The sequence below is a fragment of the Chenopodium quinoa genome, unplaced genomic scaffold (assembly GCF_001683475.1).
Source record: "Chenopodium quinoa cultivar QQ74 unplaced genomic scaffold, ASM168347v1, whole genome shotgun sequence".
Taxonomy (NCBI): Eukaryota; Viridiplantae; Streptophyta; class Magnoliopsida; order Caryophyllales; family Amaranthaceae; genus Chenopodium; species Chenopodium quinoa.
Genome location: NW_018742720.1, coordinates 484,031 through 508,014, shown reverse-complemented (window position 1 = coordinate 508,014; position 23,984 = coordinate 484,031). Strand labels below are relative to the sequence as shown.

Below are 23,984 nucleotides of genomic sequence, written 5' to 3'. Positions count from 1 at the left end.
TAAGTGATTAATTGCATATGTTTCAAAATTTCAATATTACAGAGTACTTTGTAGTATAAAGCGAGTGAAATTTTGCATCAATTACTTACAAAAGCTTTACTTACAATTTTATTTCAACAATTTTCATCAATACCCCCTTTTATTTCAAGAATGAGAATACAACGTCATTGTTCTTCCTCGACACCCTTACTTGCCCTATTACTAGTTAGTTGAATCATACTACGTACTAAGTACATTGTACATAGTACATTAACCTCTCCAAAATAAGATCATGAAACTAATTTGCAACCAACTATACATCACATTCTAATGTTTGAGTAATATCATCTTTAAACAGTAATTTTAAATATGGAAGAATGCGAGGGAGTATAGGCAAGTCCGCCAAGTTTACACTCATGAGATCAAAAGCAATGCTAGCTTTTTCCAAGTTGATCTCACTGCTAATTGAAGGAATTTTAGGATACCGTTGGCTGAAGTGTGTAAGAATGATGCGATATACACCAGCAGAGCTCCCCACCTCCATGGCTTCTTTAGAGGTGCTGTGATTTCGGGCTATTGCCTCCTCCACAAGGTCATCTTCAAAAGTCGCCTGCAACAATGAAGTTCAGCTATCAGATTATACTCTATTTAAATAAAAAATAAAAAAAACAATACACTCATCATTAGGAGAATTTGAACAAATGGGACATTTATATTGTTAGTTGTTACAGAAAAAACACACACTCAAGCACAAAGTCTTCAAAGATTGAACCCACTACCTCTTTGTATAGAACTGCAAGAAAGCACCTTTTAAGAATATATTTCCGTCAAATGGCACACAAGTACACTTTTCGGTCCTTTGTTCCACATTTTCCTTTCCTTTTTAACTTAGCTCACTCATGACACGTTAAAATTATCCACTCTCTCTCTTTTCCTCAACTCATAAAGTTCAAATCTTCTGCCATGAATACATCATTCTCTCAAATCTCAACCCTCATTTTGCCTTTCCCTTCCCTATGCTACCAGCCTACCACCCCTGCCTTTCTCCTCACCAAGACCCATGAAATGGAACTCAAAGATATCCACTTTCTTATAATTCAATCTCTCTTATTCCTGTAATGAACCTCGTGATCTCCATTTTCGTTCCACCCCCAAAAATTTCTCACCTCAAAATCAATCAAGATGGAAAAGGAGCCTAAAATTGACTGTGATATTCACCTAGTTTCACACATTCTTTGAACAAATTTAGGTACACTTTTGACAACATCCAACAGTGGCATTAGTGCACACTTATTCAATATCAAACTGAACAAAATCAAACCAATTAAAAGCCAAACAAAACATAAGCATCAAGCATGCTTGCACAAAGCTGTCTGCCTGATAGCAAGGGCTACCAAATTAATTCCCAATCTCGATTAATTTTTTCCTATTCTAAATAAGAGTAAGGCAAACACTTTAGACTATAAGGATCCAGGGAAAAGGGGAGCAATTCTATTAAGGGGTTAGAAAAAATTTCCTGACAAATGGACATGCACTCGGCCACTTTTTTCTGTATACTCATTTATAAATCAAGGGAGCATACATACCTCGTGTATAAGAAGAGTCGCTGCTTCAGCTGCCTGTATTACTTCAGTGCATGGCCTAGTATCACCAGAGTAGACAACCTTCCACCCTGGAATCAAAGCTCCATCATTGTTGACTCTTTCCCTTGCTTTCAATATAACACCAAATGACTCAGGACAATGCACAACAGGAAAACTTATCAATCTTTCCAGCCCCATTTCTTTCAAAACTTCACTCAAGCTCTTTTGTAAACCATAATCTACACAATTATCCACATAAATATTTGTTTTCTGTCTCTTAGAGCACCTCTGCAAACATCCACCCTCCTCATTTTCATCGTTCACATGCTCATCTTTCGTGCAATCAGATGAAAAAGTTTGGCAATTTGTCAACACAGGACCACGCTCGAACGTGTTCCATGAGGCTTCAGAGGTGCTTCTGCAGTCAAGGAACTGCATATCTATATCTTCCAGATCTTTGTATTTATTCAGGAATGATTCAAGGTACTTGGGCCCAATGACATGTAATGGTTCATGAGGGGTTCCCTTCAACAAATCACGTCGCAGAGCAAGTATCCTCACCAAACCAGCATGATGATCAGCATGGATATGTGAAATCCAAATGCATCTTATGTTTTTTACAGCATCAGCAGCACCATCCACGCCATATCTGTAGACAGTAACGACACAACAACTCAATAACAGTACTGAAGAAAACCCTATACAGTAATACAATGCACTAGCTTGGAAATATACTACTGTCCCCCCCCCCCCCTTCCCCACCAAAAAAATAAAAAATACACACTTTCCTCAAAAAATATAAAGCAGATCACCTTCTTTTCAGTTGAGCCAGTGTTCCTTCACCACAATCTAAGAGCAAGTTACCTTTGGCGAAAAGATTAACAAAGATAGAGCTAACATTGCGATATTTAGATGGCTGGGAAGAGCATGTTCCTAGCAGCACAATTTCTGCATCATCTCTCCTTATATTCTCTAAACAACCAGGAAGAGGACTTTGATCCAATGAAGGATCTCCTATCAATCCTTCTCTATCTTTAGTGGGATCCCTTTTGGCCACGACTATGGGCTCACACCAGAACTGGCTGATTTGCCGGGCAGCTTCTACAATTTCTGGACTCTCCAGCAGTAAATCACTAATGACTTGTGAAGAGGGTATCAAATTCGGAACATTTGATTTATCCAAGCCTAGTTGAGAGTGAGGAAGTAAAGTGAACTGTTTGGTAACCAAAAAAAATAAAAGTCAGATTGTGGAATTCCAGAGAGGTTAAAAAAAAGGATAAATACCCAGAAAAGCACTCTAGACAAGCCAGAAAAGAGAGGAAAACAAGATTTTAAGCACCTTGAGAAGATTTTCTGCTAATACACTGTCACAGATCCATTTAATAGGCTCCTGCAAAGGTAAATGAGAAATTTCTCAGTTTCCATTTTCAACATTCTCTATAAACTACTTTATATTATGGGAAGTTGAGACAACGGATACTAAAGTAAACTTCAGAGAAACCAACCATGCCCATTTCAGCATTTTGATGCTCATGAGACTGTAAGGCAGGAGCTGGGAAAAACTGAGGACACAGGTAACTTAGCTGGTTTGTGATCCTAGCACTAGATTTTAGAATCGGTATATTCATGTTCTTCCTGCACATACCATGGTCTCAATCAGCATACATCCAATAACTTAAACATAGAAATGAAGAAAGATGTAATACAAGGAAGGGAGGAAGATTGCTCAACTACAAATGAAGGATTGAAGCAACTCACATTGAATATCCAGCCATAACATGTTGTACTGAGCCAAAATTCTTCATCCAGTTCTGATAATTTATAGTTTGTACAACAGAAGCAGGAGTAAGATGGACTACACAATTCACAGTTTCAAGTGTTTCACCTGAATGATTTGCATAGTATTTACCAAGAGATTGGCTGATAAATAGCTTTCCTGCATGAGATTCAGTTGGGCAGTCAACTATGAGTACAACAGGGCCTTGGATTGAAGGGTCTATCACATCACTGGGGTGAACCTAAAAGCAAGGTAGCATATATAAACAGAATATACAAAAAGTTCCATAATGAAAATCTGTTTCCTAGAAATTCTCATATAAAAAGTCACCATGATATCTAAGCGATCTGACTTGACAGATTTCCCGTTTTTAAGTTCTCTGCGCTTGGGTCCAGGGTTTAGACCAAGGGCTTCAGCTTTCTCATTGTGGAACTTCCCTTTAATTTCGGCCAACTCACAGATGTAGACAACAGACACATCACTAGGTTTTAGGGAGGAATCTTCAGAAGTACATGGTTGTAAGAGAACTGCTGAAACTTTGACAGCTGCACTTCCACAAACAAAGAAAGGACCTTCAGGCAGGCTTGAAGCAGTAGGAGATTGAGCATCTGAAGACAGATTGACTCCAAACCTGTCCGCACAGATAGAAGCATGTGGAATGAAGGACTTGAGTGCATGAACCAATGGTTTGAGATTTGATGGACCCCGTAGCTTGACCTAGCAGTCAAAACCTCAGCACAGCATATAGAATAAACTCACATAATAGCTCATTATACAGTTTGCAAGTCAAAGGGACAGCAAAGTTGGCATCATGACTCAAGCCAATACTTACAGAATGTCCTTCTCCAATGCCAGCCAAAGTTAGAAGCAGCCCTGTCCAAGAAGTCATTGATCTTTAGAAGAACCATAAAACAAAGACTACACTCAAGAGAACAAAATAAATGTGAAGCTTCTCTCCTCATTTACTCTCATATTAATTAAAATTACCTTAACAATTCATTCTATATAGAGCAAGCATAGTTTTCAAACATATAATATAATAGAAAAACATGAATAAAAAAGTATGGCACAAAAAGAAAAAAAACCTGGAAGTCCACCAACTGTCTCTGAGCAAACACGAGAAAGACATATATAATCTATCTGAAAAGGCATCACAGACACAATATCCTCAGCAATTCAGTATGGAAAAAAAAAAAAAAAAAGAAGCCACAGAATACTCATGAACATTCAAAGACTACAGCAATTGATCCACCTATATATACCTTTGATAGCTTAATCTTATGCTCCGCACAGAATCGTTGTAATCCCTACAATGAGATTAGACATGAGTGTTTATACGTGCTCCGAGAAGTATTAATTGAGCAACAACTATATCTCATAATCGAAATGGGTGTTTCAAACAAAATCTTCTACCAATACAAGGCTTTATCTTTACCTCTCCAGCATTAAATATAATCCGAAAATTATCAAAGAAGAGCAGAATTGAAGGCAGTGTGTCATGAGTATCCATACCAGTTCCTAAAATCTGCTCCAGAAAAACAGAAACCAAACCGTGTCACCAAAAAAAAGAACAATTCATTCAACCAGCCACTAAAACATGGAAACTGAATCAACAAGATTTCTATGATTAGCATTAAACTCACTTTCTAAATACTTATGTTTCACAATAAGCTCAAAGTAAAAACTTGCATTTATACCTTATTTACCCGGCATCTATATCATTTCCAAGGTACACTTGTACCTAGGTTTTTGTTCTTCCTTTACTCGGGAACAACTAAGAATTTATACCTCATTTAGCAATCATACCCTATATTCACTCTCGTATTACATAGGCCTTTTTTTTTTTCCCCTTTTTATCACCTGTCATCTATCTCCATCCTCTTTCTTGAAACAAGGATAATGCTAAGCTTGTTGGGAAATTAAAAAAATTATGATAATACATAGTATTAAGAAATTGTTTTAGCAATATCTTAAACCTAACAATCAAAAAAATGTTTTCAATTGAACAATATGCCAGCATATAAGCAACTAATTTTATTTTTTTAAAAAAAAGCAAACAGCTAAATTAATAGTTTTTATGAACAAGTTCACAAATTTATAGTAAAACTATTGAATACAAGAAAATATCAACAAGAACATAAATTTTACACAGTATATAGAGAGCGAAAAGATAACCTGCACATAGGCATTGGAGGACTGGGACTCTTCTTGACGATACACTTTCATCTGCTTGTTTCGTTTCATTGCTGATAATTGCGAAAGTATAAAATTAAGAACAAAAATTCAAATATCAAGTTGAATTCATTATATTACCATAAAAATAAATCATTACCCATATAAAAAATTCAATATTGTTAATTGGAGACTATTAAATATTGCAAAAACCTTAATTGAATGCATTACAACTAGAATCAAAAGCCCTAAAATTGAATGCGCAACAATTTCTGAAATTTATAGAAATATTAGTATTCAAAATTGAATTTGAATGAGTTAAGCAAGATTATTTACCTTAGCGATTGATTGAATTCAAATTCTGGAAAAAGTTTGAAGGTGAGGAATTTGTTAGCTGAAAGCCTTTTTGGATGTTTTAAGTCCAAGTCAAGCTACTACGTTTATATGTTGGGCGCGAATGTTAGCCCCTCGCTTGGTATTTCTTACTACACACTAGAGTGTGCCGAGTCCGTGCAGCGGACTATGGGTGGGGGTGTGTTGAGTCTATGCTACATTGCGTAAGTGCGTGATAGAAGTTATGAACAAATTATTTTATATTATTGATGTTGTTTTAGAGCATTGAGGAATATGGGTGGGGAGTGTGTCGAGTCTGAGTCTAGCTAATATGCAAGTGTGAAACAAGTTATGAACAAGTTATTTTAGATTGTTGATGTTGTTGTTTTAGAGCTGTGCATAATATGGGTGGGGTGTGTTGAGTTTTTGTCAACGCGTAACTGCGCAACAGAAGTTATGAACAAGTTATTTTATATCAACATTAATGTATAGTGCGCTCCATTTATTTGTCTTTTTAAACCAAACCTTAACATTATATCTCGTGTCTTAGCTCGTAAAAGTAGCGGGCAAGGCTTTTCGGGCCGGGTTCGGGTTTTTAACTTAAATTGTGTTTTTCGACTTGCCAAAACCGGCTTTATTTTCAGGCCATTTGGGGGAGGCTATAGCTGATCACCTCTAAACCCAACCCCCGACATTAATTTTTTATTTCATCTATAACTTTTCATATTATTAACCCTATTGAACTGACACCTCTCACATATCACAGGTTAAATCAGACCAGCTCCGCAAGTCAACGCTCGAGAGTAAAGGGGAGAGCCGGAGAGGTAAGGAAATCCCCCTACTAAGCAAATGTAGTATGTGGTGTATGGTGTTCGAACTCGTGACCTATATGAGTACAAATTAAAAATACAAATGAATATTAGTGGTCAAAGTTATGTGTCGGCAAATATATCGATCAAATTGAGTAATAACTAATAAGTAATAACACAACGGGATAGTGTGAAATAGAGTGAAACAAAGTGAAGGCGAAACACAGAGAAAGGGCAGCAATAGAAATCAATCATCAATGGAGCTGGAAGTACGAGCAGTGGCGGGAGTAGAGAACTGCCATGTCTCACTCCCACTCTCTCTCCTCCAAACCCTAGAATCCACTCATCCTGACCACCATCTTCCTCACTTTCTCCCTCTTCAGCTTCGTTCTCTCTCCGTTGACCGTCTTTGGCATGTCGCTTGGTGCGGTTCTTCCTCTTCTTCTCCTGCCATCGAGGTTTTTCTCTTTCCTTTTTTTGATTTTAATTTCATCAAATTTTCGATTTTATTCGGAATTTTGTTCTAATTTGATGATATTTTTCCGAATTTTATCTGGAATTTTTGGTTAATTCTGCTTAGTTTGATGATTTAGGATGATTTTTTTGCCGTTGAATTGGATTCATTTTTTATATTTACCTCATTAATATTTCGATTATGTTCGAATTCATCTGCGAATTTTCGGTTGGTTGGCTGATATTGCTTATTATGATGACTTAGGGTGATATCGTGCCTTTAAATGCGAGCAAAGAGAAATACTTCTATTTAATTTGGATTTTGATTTTAATCTCTCCAATATCTGGATAATGTTTGAAATATTGTTCCAAATGGTTAATATTTTTGGGAATTTAGCGGCAAAATTTCGTTTTTTTGGTTGATTCTGCTTAATTTAATGGCTTACTATGATTTTGTGCCTTCTAAATATGAGCAAAGAGACAATACTGGATTCAATTTTGACTTTAATTTCATCAGTATATTAATTATTTGCTGAAAGTTGTAGGAATTCAGCTGCTTTTTTTCAATTAGTTTGGTTGACCGCTTAATTTGGTGAATTACTATGATTAATTACCAACAAAGAAGAAAAGAATGGATTTCATTGGACTTGTCAAAATCTTTGAGCGATTATTTTTTTTGTTATCATCTTATTGATAAATCAAGGCAAAAAGATGAAGGTTTTTAACTGAGCTGTTAGAAAACTTAAATTTGTTGATTATTGTTTCGGATTTTTGTCGAAATGTATTATGGTTTGCCTTGAAATTTGTAATTTGCATGTATGGAAAATTGTTTAGTAAATTGTACTTAGTTTTAATGTTTATTGTAGATAGCTCAAGAATTTGCTGCTTGTATTGGTTTACCGGATGGAACAATTGTGCAAGTTAGAGCTCTTCCTAATGTGCCCAAGGCTAGCCTTGTCACAATCGAACCCCTTACTGAAGATGACTGGGAAGTTGTTGAGCTCAATGCTCAAAGTGCCGAGGCTGCTATCTTGAATCAGGTCTTTCCACCTCTTGTTTTGTTTACTGGGTTTTTTTTTATGATAATTAACTGGTTTTGTATTGACTGCATAGTTAGAGTTTTACCGTTTAGTATATTGATTATTGAATGAGCTTTACTGCCTCAGTAGGAGTGAACCTGCTTATAGATTACCAAGCAAAATACAAAAGGAAACACTTGGCCATGAGATTTTTTTCACCATTATTAATATATGAGGGTCACTTCTGTGCTCTCTTTTGCTTGGTTGCTGAACTATCTACCCAATCTATGTGAATTTCACCATATGTATCAAATGCATGTGAATGTCGAATGCATTCAACAAAGCTAACACCTTTACCACTAGCCATTACAAGTTGGAATGTGTTGTGAACTTGTGGAAAAAAATCTGTTCTTTTGCTGTGAAGAAGCTGTAAAACCGTCTTGACATTGTGTCGTTTGAATTTTTACTGATATTCATCTATTCCTGATGCATAAATGCATAATTGCTGTATCGAGGTCTGAACTACTGCTATTCTAGGGTCATACACTACTCAGAGAAACCAGACCTAGTGTTGATTGAGTATGTGGATTGTGAAGTCAATGAGGATTGCTCTTCTGTCACAAAATTTCATGCCACAGCTTGACAGCTGGCAGTGATTTTTTTTTTTGTTCTTTACTTATTGTATCTAAGCACATCTGATGAACTAAAGCTATTTCTTGTTATTCTGTTATGAACAAACTTCTTCACTCTTAACTATCCATTAATATAGCATGTTATTCATTTTCTTAATTAGGTGCTTATCAAAAAAAATGTCTTGTGGTTTAATAGGTACGCATTATCCAAGGAAACATGACATTTCCTTTGTGGTTGCATGGCCATCGAATTGTTACCTTTACCGTGGTATCATTGTTGCCTGACAGAACCGTGGGTAAGATATTATGGGTTCTTTGCTTACTTTGGGTCTCTAATGTGCTTCTGCATGTTTCAGATTTATGGAATTGAACTATTTGATGATAAATAATGCTCTATAATGATATTGATCTTAGGATTAGGTTAGTCTTCGGATTTAAGATGTTTGGTGCAAGTGAGGAACTGTTTGTAAACCTAATGATTGTAGTGGAAACTTTCTGCCATGTTAAGTTAATCAATCTAGAATTTTAAAACTGGTTTTTGTTTTTTGTAAAAACTTACAATCAATTTAGAATATTTAAAACCTCATGGACTTTGCTGGATTTCCTATGTTTCTAGCAATTCTGGCTTGATTCTTTTAATGCTTATAACACCTGTTTGTTTATCTGGATGACGAACATATAACTTATAACTAATATCTGTAGTTTTATTAACTTTTTCTGTTGTATGTGGTAAGACAGTACTGTTGTACGCCGCTTCATTGTTGTGTGTATTGCAATAGTCATAGCAATGAATATAGATCCTCTTTTCCATGCAAAGATATTATATTGCATATTACTTTTGGCTTAAATGGTGTAAGACAGTAGGAGTTTTTTTTTTTTTTTTACTTTCAATTTTCCTTGATAGCTCTCTCTCTCTCTCTTTCTCTCTCTGCGTGTGTTTGTTTGTTTATTTATTTATTTTTTTGTGTCAGTGTGTGTTTTATGAGGTATTAACATTTTCATTATCAGTAGGTATGATATTCTTATTTGATCAGTATTTATGTGTGTGTAGATCTTTGTCTGCCTCCTCAGTTTTCTTTTCTATCCGAATCTTAAGATAAAAGAAATCTGACTTCGTGATACTAATTGCTTATTGTGAAATATTATTGCAGTACAACTTGTGCCAGGAGCTGAAGTTGCTGTTGCACCAAAGAGGCGTAGAAAATCTGCTGACCAGTGCGAAGACTCCAGTTTGAAATCACTAGATGGATCTAATTCTTTCCAAAAGGCGCTTTTGCGTGTTCAAGATCCAAAAAATAGGTTGATCCTTGATAACCATTTAAAAGGAGGGAATGTGGGCATTGAGCTAACATCTATTGTTTTAATTCATCCAGAAACAGCCAAAATGTTTTTGTTTGACTCTCTTCATGTAGTTGTCATATTACCTAGACAACCTTTAAAGATGAAAGTGGAGAATACTGGAAATATTAGTCAGAGGAAGCAGCCATCATCAGAGGAGAGTAAATCTCGTTACGTAATAGTTCGTCTTGTGTTCTCTGAGTCTGTTGCTAAAGGGCACATCATGATTTCTCAATCATTGTGTCGCTATCTGAGAGTAAGCTTTCACTCATGTATGTCACCTCTCTGGTATTGAGTAACTCACTTTATAGTGCTATATTTCACATTTAGGCATATTTATCAAGTCTGTAATTGTTAATACTCAATACACAAAGTGTTTTCTTGCGATTGTTTTGCTATAGTGCTGAGAACTAAGTGAGGGAATTTTCATTGCTGAACTTCTCAAGGATGGGTGTATTTAAGTTGTTTCCTTCCTAAAGCATTTTATTGGTGGGTAGGTGTGAAAGTGATTGCCTTCTTGACCTTTGCAGCATTTTGTGGTTCAGGAAATTAGTTTTGTTTTTAGGATTGTAGTATGAAGGTTTATTGCCAAGCAAACTGTGTTGCAGACATTTACCAAGTAAGTTTAGATATTATTGCAGTATATTTGTTGTAAATATGATGAATAATATCTACTCTTCTCCTAGCTGTATTTTTTATTAACATTTCATGCCCTTATTTTGGATATGCCTATATGTTCAAGGAATTTAAATATCCTTGGTTATCTTGGAATTGGCTTTTCATCGATGTGTTGATATAATTTTGATTAAACATTGTCACAGTTACTTTAACATATACTCCTTATGTTCAAATTTGTTTTATATAATTGCTAGCTATGTGCAGAGACCGGAGAGTATCAAAAAGCCATATTATGGCTTGAATAAAATGCCTTGATAAAATAAGTTAACTGTGTTTTTTCATGGCTGTTGTTTGTGGTATCTGTCCATTGTTTTAAATTTCAATAAAACCAGAGTATGCATTTTTCACTACGGCGTCTGTAGGGAATTTTTATTTTTTATTTTTTTAATCAGCGGCTGCACTTTGTATGGATTGTACTGAGTGTTTTGGAAAAATTGTTGTTATTGCAGGGATCTATATGCAAAGATATGCTAATGATCTGAAAAAAGATGCTCCTTCATTTTCCCTCTCCCCAAGTCAATTTATGCCTTACAAAAACAGCCAAGATCCTCAACAAAATGGTGCAGAGGTGCTTGATGACAGCCTTTTCCAAGAAGATAAGCCTTCACTTCATCAGTCTTCTCGTGACATGGGCGGACTAGATTGCACTTCACAAGAGGAGCTTATCTCTACTCTTTTTGATGGATTAGCTGATACTGCAAAAAAGGAGAGTGGATTCCCTTTTAATGCTAAAGAGAGATTGAAGGGCCTCCTCTATTCATGGATAGAAGTTCAGTTCCATGGTATTACTTCAATGGCTGGAGTAAAGGCTACTTCATTGGTTTTGGGTCCTACAACTTTTCTTCGCTTCAAATTGACAACTAGCAGTTATGTGTCTGGTGATAAATGGCAGTCATCAACTGACAATTTAACGGATGCAAAAATGATGGTGCAATCAGTAAATGAGATCTTGTATGCATTAAACGCCTCTGGTGAATCTTTGCCTGCTCAAAAGTATAGTGCTTATGAGCTCGCAATGGGAGATCAGGTCACTAGGGTAAATGATGTTTTGAGGATACTTTCTGAAAATCTGAGCATGAGCAGTTTTGTGTCTTATGATACTTGCAAAGACCGTGTCTTCAACCAAATCACCACTTCAACTATCTCTTCTTTGAGTTGGATGGGTATTGCAGCTTCAGATGTCATTAATAGTAGGTACTTCTTTATCTGATACACATTTATGTACATCACTTTATATATAGGGTCTTTAAGTCTATGTAAGAAGATCATCAGGGCGTTGTTTGGCTTTATAAAGAGATAGGAGTAGAACTTTTGTAGTCTCCAAAATTACTATCTTCTAGTTTGCTCTGTTTCCTTGTTTTATTAGCCTCCTGGTATTATTGTGAATTTTTTTGCTCAATTCTCAGGATTGTAATCGAAAGTGTTATCCAAGGCAGAAAACTGTTTTAAATTAATTTGCTTTATGCCAGATGAGCTAAGTTGTTCTTTCAGTGTTTACTAATTGTAAATATTCTCTTTCCAGGGTTGACACTGCTGTTATCTCCTGCCTGTGGGACATGGCTTAGTAATCTCAACCTTCCATTACCTGGTCATGTTCTAGTGTATGGTCCTCCTGTAAGTTTGTGCTGTCCAACATGCAACCTCTTGTCTATTTCTGTAAAAGTAAATGATAAGAAGCAATATGAAAGAAAAAAAAAAAAAGTTATTTATTTCCTCTTCAGTTAACACCAATGGCATTGTTACTTACACAGAAATTTAGATTGAAATTTACACAGAATTCTAGACAGACCCTTGTTGAAAACACTTCCATGTGATCTCTCACATAACAGGAGCTCTTTATTTTCTTTGTTATATGCATTTCTATGTATTGATTGCTGGTGGATTACTCTCATTTCCTTCCTTGGCAATAGAAGCTTGATTTCTCATCTGTGCACATTGGGAGGAGAAAAGGAGCTTAGAAAAATCTCCTTTTTCAGGATAAGGCTCCAGTTTGATTGATCATTGTTACTGAAGGATTTTTTTTTTTTTTCATCCCTTGCACTAAGAGCATCTTCTCTTATGTGGTGTTGCACTTCTTTTTTCCATATTATAAGAAATAACTCTTTCTAGTCATCTTTTGGATTTAGATCTATTGGATACAGCTCTTTACAATTGTAAGGGCTAGACTTGAAAAGCCTATTTGCAATTTGTACGGATAAAGCTGTGTACATTTGAACCCTTATTCACCCCTATTAGGCTGAGCCTCATTTATGGCATTGGGGCTAGATAGAAAGCATGGTAATGTAAGAATAGAGCACTAGAGGAAAATATGGGAATTAAAGAGCTGTATTTGGTTGATTATTTAATAAACAGATCCATAAAGCTTATGATTTTATAAGGGAGATTGTTGGTCATGATTTTCTTGCATCTGATGATATTTAGTTTTTCAGCTTGTGCTTGACTGAGCTTGTTATCTGATTTCCAGGGCTCTGGAAAAACAGTTTTAGCTTCAGCTGCTGCCAAATCCCTGGAAGAAAACAAAGACATCTTGGTCCATACGTATGCATTTTCATTAGAACTCTGATGTAACTCTTCTGGATTTAGTATTGTAGTCTCTGAATATCCCCCCCCCCCTTTCTTTCCAAACAAGGAATAACTTGTTCTCCTTTTTTTTTTTCTTCTAAATTTTCTTAAGAGATTCCTCCTTTTCTTAACTTATATTTTTGCTAATTGAGGTTCATGTTTCAGTGTTTTCATACCCTGCTCAGCATTGGCTGTAGAAAAAGTCACGTCGATCCGCCAAATGCTGTGTGACTATCTGTCAGATGCCCTGGATAATGCACCGTCTGTCATTATATTTGATGATCTTGATAGCATTATTACATCCTCGAGTGATGCTGAAGGATCTCAACCCTCTGCCTCTGTGGTTGTGCTTACGGAATTCATCACTGGGATCATGGATGAATATGGGGTAAGTATATCTGCTGGTTATCTAACTTTTCGATATGTAATGATTGATTATTCTACGGTAGCTTGTGAGGACGTAGTAAGTACTTGAACTGTTAAATGAGCATTTAGGTTATAGAGGGTGATTTGCTTGATTATTCAATAATAAAAGCAACTCATATTCAAGACATGTACCAAAGTTCATGCTGAAGAGAATTAAATTCCACACTAGAGAGCAATCAAACAAGCTGGTATATACAGAGTAGTTGGTATGCATGCTTAAAGTAAGTCCCATAAGTGCTTAATTTCAAATAGATTTTTCTCCTAACTGAAGATGCCTTTGATAAATTCATTTTTCACTAATGCGTCCCTCCAGCAACGGGCATTGGCCCTATGCACCGGGGACGAAGAGAATGTGTTTATTTTCTTGTTGACAATGAAGCCTAGCTTTTGGGCTAACTTCTTTTGTTTTCTATTTTATTTCTTTTTGAATAGGAGAAGAGGAAGCAGTCATGTAGCCTTGGTCCTTTAGCATTTATAGCTTGTGTTCGTGAGCTGGATAACATACCTCAGTCATTGAGGTCCTCAGGTTAATTCCATTTTCTGTTGAATATGTTGTTCCTTATTTTATTTTCATATCCAATTTGGTTCCTCGATCCTTATGTTTGGATATTTGAAATTATCAGGAAGGTTCGATTTTCACATACAACTTCCTGCTCCTTCTACCTCGGAACGTCTGGCTATCTTGAGGCATGAAATTCAGAAACGTTCCTTACAATGTTCAGAGGATGTTTTACTAGATGTAGCCTCAAAATGTGATGGATATGATGCATATGATCTGGTAATACACATTTTGTATAAACACCTTTATTATGTGTGATTAAAAATGTAAATTGCAGAACATTATGCTTATCAAGCTTGTCCAGTGATCCACGATCAAAATTAGTTCTTGTCCATATGCCACAGGCCCACAGATGACAAGATTGATGATAGATATCTAGTTTGTTTAAGAGTAAAATCGGTAACTCAAATAGTTAGAGCTAATGATTGGCAAGAAAGCAGAAAGCTATGGGTTACTGTGATGTGGTAGCACATCTGACTTGATGTGCTTCATTTGCTTTCCCAGGGCACTTGGTTTATCCTCTTCTTTAAAGTATGTGCTTATTAGTTGGCTATGATATTGGCACTGATCCATTTAAGGATTCTTTCTTTCCATGCCATACAATTTGTGCTTATCAGAATTCATCTTTCATCAGAGTGCTTCTATCTTCGGAATTGTTTTAATCAGACGCTTGCTTCTTAAATGTACCAACTAAAGGCTGTTAAGTTCCAAGCCTACCCCTCCCCTCCTCCCCAGAATGAAAAGGAAAAAGAAAATTTGCCTTTAAATGGACCTGGTTCACACTAATTTATTGTGGACCACTAACATTAGAGAAAGTATGGTTGTTTTATTAATAAAAAAAGGGTCACTATAATTAAAAAAAAGGTCACTATGTTGAAATAAAAATCATTTTGGTAATATATAGGCCTAAGTGGTTATTTTTGTAATGAAATATTTTATATACTGATCAATATGAATAATAAAGGCCACTAGGATAATAGCGTCGTATTTCAAGTTCACAATATTATTAAACGTTGTAGTAGTTTTAATAAAGGTTACTATGTTAAAAATAAGGTTACTATGTTAAAAATAATGGTCACTATATTCAATATAATGTCAGTCGCGTGTGTATAGACCTCGGGTCCACAATAATATTATTGTGGACCAGGTCCATGCAAGTCTTTTATTGTGTATATCACTTATTGGAAAATTCTGTATCCAGACTTGGAGCCACAAACTTTAGCTGTCAAATTTTAAATTTTGATTTGTCATTTACTATTCCTTTTTCTTGTGGGTTTCAGGCTACCAGCCTTCCATTATATTTTCGCTTCTTAAGAACTAGTTGCTTCATTGCAGGGTATATTAGTTGATAGGAGTGTTCATGCTGCTATTGGTCGCTTTTTGCCTTCTCAAGAGGCAGTGGATAGGGTAAACCCGAGCTTAATTGCTGATGACTTTGCACAAGCTAGGCAAGATTTTCTTCCAGTTTCCATGCGTGATATCACCAAGTCACCATCTGAAGGTGGTCGTGTTGGTTGGGAAGATATTGGTGGTCTCAGCGATGTTCGTGATGCCGTCAAAGAGGTAAATGTTTTCGCCCTAATCCTTCTAGCTTTTGGCTAATTATGAGATATAAGTTCATGTTGAGTCGTTGGTGTCTTCACATTTGATAAAATGAGGTTCAATCACCTAAAGTTTGAATTTTTGGACAGATTCTGCTAAAAAGATTCCATTTTTCAAAAAACTTGGTTGTGCTTGTTACTTTTCTCACAATTTCTTTATAATATAGACATGAGCTGCTATTTCACTAACTATGTTTCAGAAGGTACTTTCTAGCAAAATTTTCTTTTATTATTGATGTAGATAGGCCATTGTGATGCCCCTTATGTATAGAAATTTGTCATTATTAAGGAAGTTTTGCTTTGAACTGCCCTTGTGCTTTAATAGTTATTGATTCTTTAATAGTTATTGATTGTGATAAGGCATTTGCAACCTTTTGGGCTATCTTTGTTTTATCTGAGCAGCTATGGAAAGCATTATAACTTGACATTATGCAATTATTTATCTGTTACTAACAATATTGAAGCATCTTTGTTTAAATGCTTCCAGTGAATCTCATCTCTTTATTTCCATGCTTGTTAACAGATGATTGAACTACCTTCAAAATTTCCAAATATATTTGGTAAATCTCCTTTAAGGATGCGCTCAAACGTTCTGTTATATGGCCCTCCTGGCTGTGGAAAGACCCATTTTGTTGGGGCTGCTGCTGCTGCATCTTCTCTCAGATTTATATCGATAAAAGGGCCTGAGCTGCTTAACAAATACATTGGTGCATCTGAACAAGCTGTAAGAACAACAAATACTTTTATTTTCCTTTTCTTTCCTCGCCAGCTGTTGATCAGCTTTGCTGAATATGGTGAATATTATACAAAGCAACTTTTAATAATTTTTGGTTACTTTTCTTGTGGAAGTCATCTTTGATTTTTCTATTTGATTTATTTATTAACTTGATTCTGTCTGTATTTGCATCCTTTGGAAATATTAATGTGTACAGCTACTGTCACTGAAATTAACTTTATTATATCTGATGATTAATCTTATTGGACTGGATGGATAAACTTTTATTGTCATGTATTGGATTGAAAGAGCAATACACTTGCGCTACCTGTCATACAGTAGCATACTTTACCTACCATCATTCTTACAATTGTTAGCAGGGTAGAGAAAGATTTCATTTATACTTTTTTCTATCACTATGTTCTTCCAAATGGAATTGCTAGGGAATATGCTGCTTTTACTTTATTTTAATTTTTCTTTTTTTCTGTACTCTGTCTGTGTGTTCCTTCTTACTTTTTTTAATGGTTTCACTTTCTTTCAGGTTAGAGATGTGTTTTCTAAAGCTGCTGCTGCTGCTCCATGCCTTCTATTCTTTGATGAATTTGACTCCATTGCCCCTAAGAGAGGACATGATAACACTGGAGTCACTGATCGTGTTGTTAATCAGGTATGTTTTCATGCTATTGAGATATGTTGGTCTGTTTCTGTAATGTGAAAGTTCAATTTGCTTTGCTTTTTCTGATATCAGCAAACTCTTTCTCATTGTATTGCAGTTTTTAACTGAATTGGATGGTGTAGAAGTCTTAAGTGGTGTATTTGTTTTTGCCGCAACAAGGTTTGTAGTGTATTCACTCCATGATATCTACAGATATACCGTACTTTGTAATGGAATTTGCTTGAAAATCTGTACTTTGTAATGTGTGGTCTATGTTTATACACTAGCTTCGTCTATCACATCTGCAGTTAATTTAGATCCACAGCGACAACTAGTGCGGATTGGAATTCCTTCTTGCATTGGTTACGTGGATTTATGTTACAATGGCTTGATGTTTGATGAGAAGAGAGGCTATTTCTAAGCTTATGTAAACTACTAGGGGGGCATGGTAAAATGTGAAAAGATCAATTTTATCTATTTTAGGGAGGAGAGTGAGGAGCTTTTAGGGGTTAACAGTCATTGGGAAGGTGAACCCCTGTGTAAAATTAAGTCGCTATAAGCTGTCATGAACCAACCTTAGGAAGGGTATTAAAAAGGCAGAAAGTTAAAAGTGAGAAAAAAAGAGAATCAAGGAGAGTAAAGAGAAAGATATTCACATTATCGAATTGTTATCTTAGTTTTGTTTAGCCTTGGGAGTGAAAAAGCCACTTAAAAGCTTATAATTATTGATCAATTCTTCTGTTTCCCAGATTTTTAATCACCATTATCATCTTCTTCTGTTAATTTGGCCATGATTATGTATAGTCATGTTAGTTCATAACATACACTTTTTTCTTTTTATTTTTTGTTCGTGTGTAAAATTTGACGTGACTGTATTTTTTGTCAAGCAGTAGGCCTGATTTACTTGATGCTGCTTTGTTACGACCTGGTCGACTGGATCGCCTACTTTTCTGTGATTTTCCTTCTTTGCGTGAAAGATCAGATATTCTTAGAGTTCTCTCTAGGAAGGTAAGTGTTTTTAATCATGGTTTCGAATTTTTCAGATCTGAAATTAATTCTACTCGATATTTAAACTGTTCTGTGGATTATAAGGCAATAGGTAGGTGGTTAAAATTATCATAATTCATAAGCAACAGAGATTTCCTGATGCAACCTGTATTTATGTCCTGTAAAGCTACCCACTTTTCCCGTCCTTTCCATTGTAATTGCCAACTATTCAAAAACTCATTTTATTGGACGGAAGTTACTAGCATCAAGTTATTTGTTATTTTAAGATTTTAAAAATAAAAAATCAGTTCAAAAGTATTAGAGTAGAAAAGGAATGAGGAAAAAAAATCATGGACATCTGGAGAAGTTATATAGAATATAAAGAGGATTTGTGGCATTATTAATTCCTTTCCTATAGTTTTTCAATACAAGTACAATGTTGTATATATGATTGACCCTAAATACGAGTTTTGTAAGGATGGTGTGAAATTGGTGGGAACATGCAATGTTCAAAGTGTTGTCCAAGTGACTCACAACTGTGCTTGGATATATATTTCACTAAGATAGGGAAAGGAAAGCAATTTTAATTTTGGAAAGATCTATGGATCGGAGAGCAGCCTTTAAGGTGCCTGTTTTCCACTAATTTACTGCTAATCTATGCTGCGTAATGCCGTAATGCTCCAGTTTCAAATTTCTTCTGTGGGAATGGTTGGGATTAGCCGTTTAAGAGAGCACTCCATGATCAAGAGTTGGAGGAACTCATTTCTATGTGTAACCACTAGCCTAACCAATTAATGGGCGTTGATGATACTAGTGTGTTTGGGAGACTTGCTTGGCATTGTTTCTTGTAAGTCCTTCCTCACATGTTTGAAATGTCCCCCTAAATATCCTGCATTCCACTATCCCTCTTAAGTTGAGAGCTTTTGCATGGATAAATGTATAAAAAGGCTCTAACTGCACCAATGGATTTTCTTGTGCCTCAATGAAGTTAGGCGCTTATAAGAAAAAGTGAATAGAAGATCTGGAAACATAAAAGTTGTGATCCTCATGCTGCTCTGTTCTATGCGCCTTGCTGAAATCATATGCCCTGTGCCTCAGCACCTAGGTGTGCCCTTTTTAATCACTGGTATGGACTGTAGCTTTGGGAAGGATCAACATGAATAATGATATACTTCAAACCATATACCAAAGTTGGCATCTCACTAAATTTATGCTTTCTGTGTCGAGCTAATAGTGAGTGCTGCTCACATGTTTTCCTTCTCGGTGAACTGGCTAGCTATCTTTGAAAAACTATTTGGTGTGCTTGTTGAACATTCAGGAGTGACTACATATTCAATTTGTGGTTTTTGGAGTGAAAGAGAAAAAGTTGTTTTGGCATAATGCAGCAATGGCAATCTTGTGGTGTGTTTGGTTAGAACGAAATGGTTGAATTTTTAATGATGTTAGTCATATTACTATCCGATGTGGTTAGCTGAAATGGTCAAATTTTAAAGGATGTCGGCTTAACATAACACTTTTAGGCTTTTAGCTTATCTGTCCAATTTAGATATTTCAGGGAGGGGTAAAAGCATGGGGTTGACATTAGAAAATAACCACAATACCAAAGTTACATCAAGAATTTTCCTCATCAAAGTTTACTGCAAGTTCTTCGTCTACCACAATCTAAATGTGATGTTACAACCAGGCTCCTAGTCTTAGCCTAATCAATTCTAATGTTTGTTGACATAGATTGCTACTTGAGATTCTAAATCTTTGATTGTGGGGAGTGTGACTTCTGTAGGTGTGTGTGTGTTTGGGGGGGGGGGGGGGTCAGAGAAACATTCTCGACTTCTGAGTGCTTTGCTGACAGTCATAAAGTTGGTAACTTTGCTGTACTGTGACACCAACCAATATGGATGAGGTCCGTGCTTGGGAGGACATATATTCAACACCTTACCCCTATAAGTTGATATAAGAAAAAATTAGACTTTTCTGGGAGGATTTACCTTAAAGCTTTAATTTTTTTCCCCCCTGTTGACAAGTGATTCTATTGCTAAAAGAAATTGTACAATACATGCCTAGGCGGTTAGCATTAGCATAAATAAGGATATGTTTCCATATCCATTATGTATAATATCTGACTTTGCTACATCTGCAGTATTAATTTGTAACCCGTTATCCAATTGTCCATTACTTAATTCTGAACCTATACCTTTAATGATTGTGTACTTTTCTTTGCCATTTCTAATCATGTAACTTACTGCTAAGGGGAATGAATATCATGCATGACCTGAAGCCATTTTATAATCCCTGTAAAAACTTAAGATTAGTGCACTTAAAACCCTGAGAAGCAACTAACCCCAGGGAACATAAACTATCTAAGTTGGCTGTTTTAAGCCTCCTAAGAGTAACTAGAGTATTTACAGTCTATTTATTGAATAAACAAACATTTTGGGATTTGAAATCTTGAGAAGCAACTAACCCCAGGGCACTTATCTCCTCTATGCCTAAACAATCTATTGAAATGAAGGACACTAAGCTTATCATTGCTAGCTGCTATTTTTTTGCATCATTTCTGTGCCTATGCTTTTTTTTAATCCCCTTTTAGTTCACCCCTAACCTGTGTCTGCATCAGTTAAATATTGCAATCAGATTTCCTCTGGTTGAAATTTGATCACATCCAGCATTACGGCATGACCTAATTGAATGATTACCGATCCTAGTGATCCAGCTTCTATTTCTATTAGATTTTGCCTTGGGTGGTAAAAATTCATTTTCAAATAAAGTGGAAGTATGTAAAATGAAAATGTAGTCCACAACCTCACAATTTAGAAGCAATGACTTGTCTGAAGTAGTCTTGTTAGTTATTATATTGGTGTTTTAATAGTTTCTTGAGAGAACAACAATGTTGCAAGCATTAAAGAAACCAAGGATATTTTCTTTCTAGTATATTGCTTTGATGTGGGCGTGTGATTAATGTGGTGTGTTATAGAAGCTATCCTTTTAAGAACTTCTGGGTTAACAGCATGAACTCAATGGGAAGTGGCGGTGGTAAACTGGTATGTTGTCATAGTCGCCATTGATTTCCAGAAGCATAATTCTTAATAATCTTGAGATGCATGGTGTTGTGGATCGACCCTTCTGAGAGCTGTTTCCTTCTGTCCTTCCTTTGCATTAATAATTTGGTGAATAAATCAAATGAAGAGAAGGAACCCAAGGGAGCAAGAGGAGAAGACAATGTTTCCATATGTTCAGTTTCCCAACCGTGTCAAATACAGCTATTTTGAATGGGATATGCTCACCTTTATCATTCAGATTAGTTGGTATGCATTTGGGATGTCTGACTTAAGAACTCTGCGCTTGAGCATACAACTTCCCTCATACATTAGCATATTCCTTCTTTTTGGTTGGTTAAGAATTAGATGGTTTCCACCTGTTATTATATAAGGAGACAACTGGGCAATGGGTGATTGAGCACCTGGAAAGGAGCACAACTAACTAAGAGCATGCTTATTCCTACTATGTCTAAATTGCAGTTAGGGAATACAATTGTGATTTGTGAATATTGCAATGTGTAACATATACAAAGTACTATTTAGCTTAAGGTCTCTTTCAGTTCATTTTGAGAGTTATCATGACCCAATCAGGTGCAAGTTTTACTTTGCCAATTATGTCTACATTCCTTCCTTGCGCCCCCCCCCCCCCCCCCCCAAAAAAAAAAAAAAATGAAAATTACATGGCTGCTTTCCTTGGCCTCTGTTAGCTTTTTAGTAAAAGTTTGTTTCCTACCAAGTTTGTCAATGTGGATTTTCCTAACATTAACCCTGCAGAATCACTACTGGGTGGTAGTGGTACATTTTTCCTCAGAAATGCATCTTTTCTTTGTGAAATTTCTATGCAATTGGTGTTACAAGTAATTATTCTTAGGATACTTTGGTAGCTATATGGTGTGGTTTTCAGCATCACCTTTGAGCTGAAGAAGATGATATCACAAATCACACCTTATTGATAAGAGTTTGTTAACTTGTGGGGATACAGCTCTTATTAATGTGAATATATGTACTGTAGTATTTTCAAAATTATTTACCTGACATTTTCTTTGCTCAGCTAGCTTTGGCAGATAATGTTGATTTCAACGCAATAGCATATATGACTGAAGGATTTAGCGGTGCGGATCTTCAAGCCCTTCTGTCAGATGCCCAATTAGCTGCGGTTCAGGAGCTTCTTGACAGTGGATATGATGGCAAGTCAGGAGAAGCACCTATAATTACGGATGAGCTGCTAAAGTCTATTGCTTCCAAGGCTAAACCATCAGTGTCAGAGTCTGAGAAAGAGAGACTTTATGCCATTTATAACCAATTCTTGGACGCTAAAAGATCTGTTGGTGCACAGGTTTGTTTTAAAATATGCTTCATATTTCAAACCATTGATTACTGAGAATAATATGCACTGAATACATCAGGGCAATTTCCTCCTCACAAAGATGTGAAGTGGCCTGCGTGATGCCCAAAGATAAAATATGTGGATTCATTCTCTTCTAAAAAATTGAATTTCCTTCATAGTAAACTAGGGAAGAGCTGAAAGTCAAAAGCCACATTACTAAGAGTTGAGGCTCAATGGATCATCACTCAAGACTTCTTAGGCCAAAGCCTTGTACATCTATGTAATCATTCTAGGCAAAATTTAACTGCTTAGAAAATCTGAAGATCCATATTTGGGGTAGATTATGCCTTAAGGGGAATTTGTTGCTACTCCCTCCTTTTTTTTAATCAGTGCTTCATTTTCTATTTTCAGCCGTTTTTTTTAAATAAGTGCTCCATTCCTATTTTTGGAAAGTTGTAGCAATACTTTAATACTTTCCTCTCCACTAATAGTCCCCCATTTCATTTTTTTAATCTTTCGTTCCCTCTGTCTCTCTCCTCCCCACAATAACTTACTAATGTTTTTTCTGATTTTTTTTTTTATCCTTCAACATACCATACTTGAATAATAACTTAATATGTATAACTCTTTTGCTTTGATGTTGGAGACAACTATTTGAGCTTTAATTTCTGTGACTTTATCATGTTGAGTGAATTGAAGACTTACATAATTTATAAACTGTCTGCAGTCTAGGGACGCAAAAGGCAAAAGAGCGACATTGGCATGATGAAATACGGACTTCAGTTGACTCAAAACAACCATTGGATCAAGCGACAGCATACCATACGTAATATGGTGAGCTGCAAGTAATCTTCGAATGATTAATTGCCAGCATTTTTTTTTCAGCTTCAAGGCTCAGGTTTTTTTTGGGGAGAGGGGGGGGGGGGGGGAGATTTGGTGTAAAGCTATAATTGTAGATATTTTGTGTTATCCTAGGCTGTTACATATTTCACTTTCATGTGGTTGCAACATACATTGTAGCTTCAGTATAAGATGCAAGCTTCAAATGGACTACAGAGAAAATTCACATGTGCTGTCGATCACAAGTTACTGACCTTACTGCTACCAAATTTGAATTCCGAGATGGAGAATAGTGTACTAATACGGCTTGATGAATCTATAGTAGGCTGTCTGCCTATTTATACCATATGTTTTCTCACCTGTGTTTTTTTCCTTGTTGAATAAACATAAGTTCTCTGTATTCAGAGAATCCAAACAGATTAACCGAATTCTGACAAACTAATACTAGACCCTGATATCTGCTCTACTTGTTACATTGCCACATTTATGCCTCCATGTATCTGA

The 23,984-nt window shown here is 36.0% G+C and overlaps 2 protein-coding genes across 3 annotated transcripts; one reads left to right on the top strand and one right to left on the bottom strand.

The window, feature by feature from the left end:
- Positions 1–111: 111 nt before the first annotated feature.
- Positions 112–6,042, bottom strand: LOC110723044 (tRNAse Z TRZ4, mitochondrial-like). The gene is made up of 13 exons (XM_021902320.1): positions 5,848–6,042; positions 5,515–5,585; positions 4,775–4,864; positions 4,602–4,646; positions 4,425–4,479; positions 4,172–4,212; positions 3,670–4,056; positions 3,321–3,580; positions 3,068–3,197; positions 2,902–2,952; positions 2,375–2,775; positions 1,566–2,211; positions 112–589 (listed from the first exon to the last, which is right to left on the bottom strand). Exons 2-13 carry the CDS (start codon positions 5,581–5,583, stop codon positions 293–295), a joined length of 2,472 nt encoding a protein of 823 aa, XP_021758012.1. The 5' UTR covers positions 5,584–5,585; positions 5,848–6,042; the 3' UTR covers positions 112–292.
- A 771-nt stretch (positions 6,043–6,813) lies between these two features.
- On the top strand, positions 6,814–23,838 carry LOC110723043 (peroxisome biogenesis protein 1-like). Of its 2 annotated transcripts, XM_021902318.1 has the most exons (17): positions 6,818–7,111; positions 7,973–8,146; positions 8,954–9,053; positions 9,909–10,367; positions 11,223–11,963; positions 12,296–12,387; positions 13,238–13,311; positions 13,501–13,723; positions 14,194–14,287; positions 14,385–14,539; positions 15,656–15,883; positions 16,445–16,645; positions 17,178–17,303; positions 17,410–17,471; positions 18,182–18,299; positions 22,365–22,649; positions 23,368–23,838. In XM_021902318.1, exons 1-17 carry the CDS (start codon positions 6,911–6,913, stop codon positions 23,404–23,406), a joined length of 3,372 nt encoding a protein of 1,123 aa, XP_021758010.1. In that variant the 5' UTR covers positions 6,818–6,910; the 3' UTR covers positions 23,407–23,838. The 2 variants fall into 2 exon arrangements, with proteins under 2 accessions (XP_021758011.1, XP_021758010.1); XM_021902319.1 differs by lacking the exon at positions 23,368–23,838 and having other exon boundaries at positions 6,814–7,111; positions 22,369–22,535.
- Positions 23,839–23,984: the final 146 nt, after the last annotated feature.